Here is a 9,879-nt window from a genome sequence, read left to right as displayed (position 1 = left end):
ATGTCTGTATGAACACAGTCAAATCACATCTCTCAGGCCTGTTAGTTTTTTCATCCCTAAAATGGAGGTTTCCTCCAACTCTAAATCCTACTAATCAGGCCGCTCAATCAGAGAGGCACTTGGACACAAGCTTACATTCAACTGGGGGGAAGAGGGCACAACATACTTATATAGGTGTATACCACAATGCAAAGTAGTTTTTTTTGAGGGGAGGCACTGGGAGCTGGGAGAGATCAGACAAGGCTTCATGTAGAAGGTTCCAGTTGAGCCTTTTGAGAGAAAACAAGGGCTTCTAAGAGAAGCAAGTTAGGAAAAAGTACATTCTAGATACGGGTAACGGCCAGTGCAAATAAAAGGAGATGAAGAATGTGAGGAACAGCAAGAATGCCAGCATGGCCGGGCCGTGGAGTGCGGGGAGAGGGATAACGCATACAAAGGCGAGAACGGCAGATGGCAAGCACGGAGCGAAATGTTCTGGTTTCCCCTAGTTAAGGGACACCGAAACCAAACGTTCAAGAATAGCTTTCTTCCACATTCCTGGAAAAGGGCCTCCGAGGAGCCCCCCGGCAAACGGGGGTTTGTGCCAGGGGCTTCAGCCGACCCGGCACCCCCGGAAATGTGCTCGCTGGACCGCAGGTTGCCCAGCGTTAAGAAGAGAAGCAGCACGGTGGCGGGCCCCTTGGGCTTCATTTACCGTAACGCATTTCCGGGGCCCGGAGCTAACAATGCGCTTGAGCTCCCCGCCGCCGAATCAGGAACCCGAGGCAAGCAGGCTTCTCTTCACGAACCACCGGGAACGACTCCACGCAGAAGAATCCGACCCGAGGAGATCTCGCGAGACAAAACGGGATTGCTTCCTCCCGGCATACCCCTCGGCTGCCGCCGCTGTCGCCGCCGCCGCCGCTGCCGCCGCCGCGGTTTGTAGGAGGGGGAAGGGAAGGCTACTTGGCTGGTTGAGGGGGGCGGGGGAGGGAGCGAGCGAGCGGAGCGGGGCGAGCGGAGCGGAGCGGAGGGCGGCCATGTTGGGAGAGAGGCGGCTGCAGTAGTCGGCGGAGCGGGCCGGGGCCGAGGCCAGGCGGGCCAGCTCGTCGTGGGACGGAGCTGGGGGTGAGAGCGGGAGCGGCGACAGCGGCAGCGGATCGGCCTCTCTAAGTATCCTGCCCGGGCTCCGGGGGCGGCGGGGGCCGGGGCGGCGCCATGAGCGGAGGGACCCCCTACATCGGCAGCAAGATCAGCCTCATTTCCAAGGCGGAGATCCGCTACGAGGGCATCCTCTACACCATCGACACGGAGAACTCCACCGTGGCCCTCGCCAAAGGTACGGCTGGGACCGACGGACCGCGGGCGGGCCGGGATCGGCGTTCTGGCCGAAGGGCGGGAGGACTCGGCGCTCCGGCCTGGCCCCTCAGGGTCGTGGGGAGCCGGGAGCCGGGAGCCGGCCTGCCTCCCTCCCCGCCCGCCGCCGCCGCTGCTCGGGCTTCTGGGGGGTATTGGTTGCACGGGGGCCTCCTCGCCGACGGCCTCACCCACACAATGTGACGCCGACTCGGGGCTTACCCGCGCAGGTCTGAGTCCGCGAAAGCGGCGGGCGCAAGAGTTGCCTTTGAGCTCCCTCCCGTCCCCTGGGCCCGGCGAGGCCTAGGCACAAAAGCCAGTCTTTGACACTGTGAAATGACCGGGGGTCAGTGTGGGGGGAGGGCTTCGAGGCACTCCCTGTACGAGAGTCAACAAAAGCGGTCAAAGACGATCCCCAAGGCCCCTTCCAGACTCAAAAATTTTGCGATACTGTCCTCAGACGTCACAAAACAAAAGCTAGGACGTTTTAAAAAAAAATTTCACTCTCAAATTTGACCTCTTTATCTTCATAACCTTAATATTAGCTATAATTTCTTGTGTTGTTCTTGTTTAGACAAGTATATTTTGTATCGTCAATTAGAAATATTCAAATGTTGTGAAATTTTAAGAAAATGTGAACAGTATGCCAAAATTTAGTGTGTACCTTGTAGGTTAAAGGGTCTAAAAAGACTATAAATAACACACGAAGCTGCAACTTGTTTGAAAAGTAATGTTTACCTGCTAAACCAGAATAGTTCCAAAAGCTTATGCAATGACCCATTTAAGATGTGTATTAAACGTACTACTTTGAACTAGACTGGAGTTCAGCTAGCTCCTGGAGTCCATTTCTGTATCTTGGAAACAAATTGAAAGAGAGTTGAGTTTAAGATGAATGTTGGAAAACCAGACCTGAATAGACAGTGTACTGATAATGTGGATCTTTGTGAAGCCTTGTGATTAAAAGGGGGAAGTTCTGAGCTGGGATATATATGAGAATTGTCCTACTGGTAGTGTTCAGCAATTGCCACAGGATGTCTGGTTTTTGTTTCCTTTCACATGTTTTTGCCCCTTAGACTGGAAGAAAGAGATGAAGAGAATAAATCAGTTCAGGCCTTTTGGCTTAGAAACTCTCATTCTGCTCAGAAGTGACAATATTGCAAACTAAAAAGAATAGCATGTCTTCCTTGGAAGTAGGTGGTGTTCTCTATTTTCTCTCTTAAGATTCTATCTTAAACCTTGAGGGAATAGGGGGATAATTGAGAGTGTGGGGAAAGGTAAAAGCATAATTTTTTTTTTGCCACTTTATTTAGTATACTTAGCTTTTAATTGAACCTGTGCTTGGAGTTGTAGAAGCCAAAGTTTCAAAGTTCAGAAAATACCCCTTAGTTAACACTATTTCACACTGATCAAAGAGTAAAAATATTAGTAGCTTCTGTCCCTTTTCAAAATACCTCCCTATGACACTGTTGAGAAACAAGGATAACATCTGTCAGAGCTTGTCTGTTATAGTGAAAGAGATGCATTATGTGTCATTGTGTATAAGGGGCACATTTTGATCCTGGCTGCATATTATAACCACATTCATAGTGTGGCAGGATGTTTTTTATGACAGAGTTTTACTGTTTACTCCTTTAGTTAGTTTTAGTGGTCTTGTTCTTGCATTCTTAGTTATTTTGGTGTTTTAAAGCCATTCTCTTTAAAAAATGAATTTCTTCCAAGAGCAAAAGTAGCACTCAAAATAGAAAAGTATCATAAAACTATCCTTGTCTAATTAAAAACATTGCATCATTAGAAACAATTAGCTTTTTCAAAAGGGTCCCTAGGAAAATAATATTTAACTACCTTGAGTGGAGTTTCTGACTGAATACTTGGAACTCTTTTGGTTTACATGTGGTGTATTTATTGCTTCTTTGGAGATACTACTGACCTCACACAAATTCATCTTGTTTTTGCTCTTTCAGTGCTTGGAATTCTAATACATTTACAGATTTATATTTATGCATTTTCCATCATCTACTTTTCTACACTTTTTTGATAATTACAAAAAGGTTATCATAAATACATAATTCAGAGAGATCAATTGAAAAATAATTCCAAATTAGAATATTACTTTGACTTTATATAGCAGCTTTTGAAAAATACTGTGTTCACATTCTAATAGGCCTTGAGGGATAAAAAAGGAAACAGTGTAAATTGCAGATTTCCTAGTCTTCATAATCAGCAACTTCTTCATCTTTTCTCCATTCTCGGTACCCACAAAAGATGACCAGTGAGAATGTACTTGGTTAAAGCTTGAACTTTACTTTTTTGCATTATGCCAAAATTACATTCTGTCACAACCCACATTTTCACCGATTAAGTAATTATTCTTCAGTTGACTTCTAAGTGGCCTAAGATAAGGTTCTGTGCTCTGTCTAAAGTAAAGATACATTTTATGTTGCCTTGTTAGCAACTTTATGTACTTACATTCCTACCCACACATAATTTGTTCTTTGTATTTTAACTGAGTAAACAATTCAATGCTTGCTGTTGTTCCACAGTTTAAAATTATATTGTCAGTGTACTTACTTACGGTTCTGCATAAGAACTTCATAATAGAAATTCATCCATTTCACGTGAATCACTATATATGCTTTTTCTTAAGAAAATAATTTCTCAAAAACCTATCAGAGGTTTTTTGCCTTTATGAAAAGAAACAAGGTTTATCAGCTTTGCAAAAAATTATCAACTTGTTGAAGCTATTCCATGGAGTAATATAGAAATCTAATCCTATTTAGCCCCCCCAAAAAAACTAAACAAACCAAACCCCAATAGATATCTACATATTTTAAATCTAATGCCTCTTTTGTGTTCCAGTTTAATACACCAGATTTTAAAGTATGCCTACTTTGATCACTTGAAATTTGGAAATTCCACTTGTTTCAGAGTTGGAAGGGACTTGAGGTGATATAGTTCAGCTAGTAGCAGAACATGAATCCCTTCTCCACCACACCAGATAAGAGATTATTCAACATTTGCTTGAAGGCCTCCAGAGATGAGAAACCTATCATCTCTGAGGCTAGCCCATTCTACCCTTTAGTTAATGCCAGATGCTGGTGAATTTTTTCTGGAAACAGTCCCGTCTGCTTCTTTGCAACTTCCATCCATTGGACCTAGCTTTGCCCCCCAGAGAACAAATGTAATCCCTTTTATATGTCACCCATTCATATATTTGAAAATAGTTCCAAAGTATAGATAAGGAAATTATTATTTTTTAAAAAGTAGTCATGTAATAAAATTTTAACAAAATTATATTAATCATTCTTAGTTACTGTTGGCATTTGGTCAGTCAATCAAATTAACAAGCATTTATTAAGATATTTTCTATCTGCTAGGCCCTGTGTTCAGTGATTGGGATAAAACAACCAAAAAGAAAAAGAAACAGTCTCTGCATCTTGAAAAAGTGAGGGGTTCTGTGAGGTGGAGGTGAGAAGGGAATTACTGTTAATGGGGGTCAGCCAGTGCAAACGTCTTCATTTGGAAGATAATGAGTGCTGTGTGTGATGAAAAGAGAGGAGGCCAATTTGTCCCCACCTGAAAGTAAAAGAAGGGAAGAAATATATATATTATGAGGCTGAAGCTTCTACTGTTAGTTTCAATACAGGGCTATGCATCATCAGTACTGGATCCTGTAAGTGGTGGCTGCTAGTCATTGGACCAGTTGTGGTGGTATCCCCTCATTGCAACAAGCTCACAATCTTATATTTTTTTGTTTCTTCATATCTATTCAGAATCAACTATCTCAGTGTTGATTTGTATCACAAAGAGTGGTTCTATTTAGTTTTAGGTGACCCAGTTAGATTTTTATTTAGAGTTTATATTTGGGAATTTTTTTAAAACATGTTTTATTTCTCATGGTACTGCTAAGATAGATCAACATTGTCCTTCCCATTTTTCACCCCTGTAATAGGATATACTCAGAGTTGGGGTGCTTAGTCCCACATAGCAGCACATCTGTAGCAGAGGAAGAAGTTTGTTTGTTTTTCCCCTCAACAAATCCACCTTGTAAGAAGAGATTTCCTAACTGTTAGAAAATAGTGACATTTTATCTTGACAGATTTGCATCAGGTCTTTTATACTTTAATTCAAAGAAAAGCGTTTTGTAAACTTTTAATGAGCTATCTAAATGTGAACTACCTTATCTTTTTAACATTTCCAAGGTCCATAATTTCAGTGATATGGATGCTTTTACTGCTATGGATCACAACCTCTCGGTGCCTTAGTAGGCAACATTCGTATATTGCCTGGGATGGGAAGGGTAGGGGGGAAGAGGGGGCCACAGCGGTGGTGGTGCAAGGCATTTTCTGGTGACAAACATCTCCTATCCCTCAGGTGACAGGAATAAAGCCATCCCCAGGCCTGTACTTGAAGCTTTTCTAGCTTGGTAACTATAACTATAACTAACTACATAGCCTTTGAAAATCCAGGGTCAGCTCCCTTTCACAGTGTGGCATCAGAGGACTTCTTTGATATTTTCTATTCAGAATACCCACCCCGAGATGAACTACCAGGTAAATGATACTTTGTTGCCCATATATAAGGAATGCCACCTTAAGGTTCACATAACTAGCTTTAATTCTGCTTAAAAATCAAAGTGAATGATTTACAAAAAGATATGTAATATCTCAATGGTAGCTCAGAAAACTTTTAATTGCAGTCAAGTAGGTATTTTTCATTTGATTTGTATGTTGTCAGGCAGTATAAATTATAGTGTTTTAATAATGTAAAAGGAGACAGAGAGAGTGTTATTTTTTAAATTAAGACATAAATGCCTTTTTAAAATGTTTATTTTTCTGAATTTGACAAATACCAGAACAAACACATCTCAATATACAAAGTAGAAATGGATAGGAGAATTATATGTGAAACTGCACATCTATTGCACACCAGTTTGCTTTAAAAAAAAGTATGTACTAAATTTAACATGTTACTTTAAGAGGCTTCCAAATGCTTTTTTTTTTTAATTCATAGTTTTTGTGACTAGGATATGACTGGATAAAATAACATTTAAAATTGCAAGGATCTGTGATTTTATCCAGGATACATGCTTTTATGAATATGATAACTCCCTCCACCAATGAATATTACGACCTCTTTACTCATTAATAGAAATTCTTTATGAATTGCTGATGCTGAAAAAAATTTACTTAACAGCCAGCTTGCTCAAGGATAATGACCTCTCCAAACTTAGCTAGGCTGATCCTTAGATAGACTTGCAGTCTTTTGGTAGAGGTTTCTACTGGAAGTCTGGCTGCTACTCTGGTAGAACCTTCCAGACTTTGGCATAGTCTTTCCCAGTCTAGGATACTCTGCATAGTACTGTGGTATTGGAGGACTTTAAATGGGGTAACATATGGTGTAGGAGTAGTAAGACTGGTAGCAGTATTAATATTCCTGGGGAAATCATATGAAGTTTATGCTCATATATGCAATTTTAAAGTTTACTAAGATGATTCAATCCTCAAAATAATACTGTGAGTTTGGTAATAATAGTATTGTAATTCTCATTATACAGACTGAAACTGAGTCTCTAAGAAGCTAAGTGACTTCTCCATTGTTATATGGCTAGCAAACTTTGTAAATAGCCACTAGACTTAGCTCTCTCCTGGCTCCAAACCCCACACAAGTTCCACTCTACCAGCTGCTGCATAACTGTGATAATTATTAGCTGTGTGACCTTAGGCAAGTCACTTGATCTCCCTGAGCTTTGGTTTCCTCATGTGTAAAACTGGAGTAATACTGTAATACCTACACATAGGGTTGTTGTGAGGCTCCAGTGAAATGCCTAAATCTTAAAAGCTGTCTATGTAAGTTATTATAATTCGCATTTACATGGCACTTTTATGGTTCCTAAAGCTCTTTTGTGACAACAACCTTTTGCAAATACTATTATCCTCATTTTGAAATGTGAAAAAGTTGAGGTTCAGAGAGGTGGTGACTTTCTTAAGATTCGGATTTGAATTATGTAAGTTCAATTTTAATGACTAACCTCTTAATATTTTTGTCTAGAAAATTCAAGATAAAATGATGAGACATTGTTTGTGACTTGAAAAATTGGTCTCATTGTTTTATTACTTCTTATCCTTCAAAGTTATCAATCCTCAAAATTAAGGCATTTGTGAAAGAGTTTAAACAAGTACAGTGATATTGCCTGGAAGGTAATTTTAGAACCAAAAAGGTACTTTAAAGATCATCTCTTCCATCTATGACTTAGTATGAGAAGGCTGACCACACATGGAACAGTTATAGTTATTAAATACTCCCAATCATAGAATACTAGTATTGGGAAACATATTTCCTATAAGCATTGTATTGGGGGGGGGAGGGTTAGAGTCATTAACACAGAAGTAGGGTTTAGAGATGAAACCACTCATTCAGTTAAAATAATTTAAGATTTTCAAGTAAAGAACCTAGTGCAAAACACAGACTACTAGTTTAAAGTGTTTATATGGGTAAAGCAAGTTCCATTAGATCTTACTCGGTAAGACACTCTGTTGGGTGTTAGGTTGCCATTTCATGGAAAAATTAAGAGTAGAGGCAGCTAAGTTTCACAGTAGATAAAGGGCTCAATTGATCTGGAGTCAGAAAGACCTGAGTTGAAATCCAGACTCAAACACTTAATAGCTGTGAAACTCTAAGCAAAATCTCAACCTCTGTCTGCCACAGTTTTCTCATCTGTAAAATAGGGGTGATGATAATGATAATAATTACAGCTGTCATTTACATAGTGTTTTTAAAAGTACCTAACAAATACTATTTCATTTTATTCTCGCAACAATCTTGAGAGATAAATGCAATTTTCTTCCCCATTTTACAGATGAGGAAACTGAGGCCAAAAGGGGTAAAGTGACTTGCTCAGTGTCATAGAGCTAGTTAAGTATCTAAAAGCCAAATTTTGAACTCTGGTCTTCATGGCTTTGGGTCCAAACCTCTATTCATTTTGACATCCATACTACTTAACCTTCCAGGGTTATTGTAAGTTTAAAATAAGATGAGATTTGAAGAGTGTTTTGCAAACCTTAAAACACTATATAAAAGCAAGCTGTTAATATTAAAATAAGAATGATGCTACATTGTGGAGAAATATGTAATAAAAGCTACCTGCTTTCAAAATTATCAATCCTCAAGATCAAGACATTTGTGACAGTTTAAATAAGTACATTGGTGTTACTGTAAGATACTTAAGCAGTGTCCTCCATCCTCCCTTATCGTTGATAATGGTGGAATTTTAGAACTGAAAGGGGCCCTTGAAGAACCTCTAATTCACCTGTGGCTTCATTTTTACAGGTATGGAAACTCCCCCTTAAAGAGGAAGATCCTTGCATAAGGGTACACAATGAATTAGTATCAGGGATGGAATTAGAGCCCAGATTTTAAAGAAAATTTTTTATTTTAAAAATGTATATATTATTTTCCATTGTTTTCATGCCATCTTAATTTCCAAATATATCCCTCTCTCACCCAAAGAGCAATGCTTCATAACAAAGAAGAAAAAGTCAGTTCAGCCGAACTTAACAGAGCAACTACACAAACCTATGCAGTATTCCTTTCCCACAGTATTCTGAAGCCATTTCCTGCCAGCCAGCTGATTGTTAAATTTTCATTATGAGCATTTATACCTTAGAAATTGGCAGATGTTCCAAATCAGGGCTTGATTTTTGTTTTGTTGATTGTCTGGACTTAAAGTGAGAGAGAAGATTTTAAAGTATATTGTACACATTTTTTTTTCCTGGAGAGCCAGTTGTTAAACATTGCATGTAGTCTCTCCAACTAAGGGAGAGAGATACATTCTTGTATCTTTCTTTCTGGACCACGCTTGGCCTGTATAATTACACAGCATTCTTTTTTGGTTTTGTTCTTTCCATTTATATTGTCCTTGTAAATCTTGTTTTTCTGGTTTTTTGAACTTCACTTTATGTAGTTCATATGCTTCTTTGAATTCTTGATATTCATCATTTCTTATAGCATAGTTCCATTATATTCACTCACTACAGATTATTTAACATTTTCCAGTCAATGGATATCTACTGTGTTTCTAGTTCTTTGCTGTTCCCCACAGTGCTGCTATAAATATTGTGGCATATATGGGACTTTTCTTTTTGTCTTTGATCCTCTTGGCATATATATGCTTAGCAGTGGAATCTTTGGGTCAAAAAGTATGGACAATTTAAGATTTTTGTTAGTATAGAGTGCTACTTGCCATCTACCCCTGTGTTTTATTGAGAGGCATCATCATAGTGAGTCAGACTAGCATAGTAGAAAACGCTGAACTTAGTGTCAGGGGAATCTTGGGCTCGTGACCTGCTTCTAACACTTATTAGCTAGGTGATCATGAGAAAATCAGTCTTTCAGCCTGTTTCCTTTTCTGTAGTACCTTTCTTAAAGAGTCATTATGAGTATTAAATTAAATATTGTATATAAAGTTATATGCAAGCCTTAAAGCACCATGTATATTTCAGCTATTATTGTTAGTCCTGAAGCTTTTTAATGCCCCTCCACCCTCTC

General features: G+C 39.6%; 1 protein-coding gene across 3 annotated transcripts in view; it reads left to right on the top strand.

Moving 5' to 3' along the window:
- Positions 1-1,140: 1,140 nt before the first annotated feature.
- Positions 1,141-9,879, top strand: part of LOC114046936 (protein LSM14 homolog A) — a 61,309-nt gene continuing 52,570 nt past the window's right edge. For 2 of the 3 annotated variants that reach the window (XM_027867570.1, XM_027867569.1), the window contains exon 1: positions 1,141-1,318. In XM_027867570.1, coding sequence (XP_027723371.1) covers positions 1,198-1,318 — 121 coding nt within the window. In that variant the 5' untranslated portion in view covers positions 1,141-1,197. The remainder of the gene's footprint in view (positions 1,319-9,879) is intronic. The other variant, XM_027867571.1, reaches the window with a different exon arrangement.

The sequence above is a fragment of the Vombatus ursinus genome, unplaced genomic scaffold (genome assembly GCF_900497805.2).
Source record: "Vombatus ursinus unplaced genomic scaffold, bare-nosed wombat genome assembly UNPS02014786.1, whole genome shotgun sequence".
Taxonomy (NCBI): domain Eukaryota; kingdom Metazoa; phylum Chordata; class Mammalia; order Diprotodontia; family Vombatidae; genus Vombatus; species Vombatus ursinus.
The sequence above is the reverse complement of the archived record's forward strand: the minus strand, read 5'-3'. Positions and strand labels throughout refer to the sequence as shown.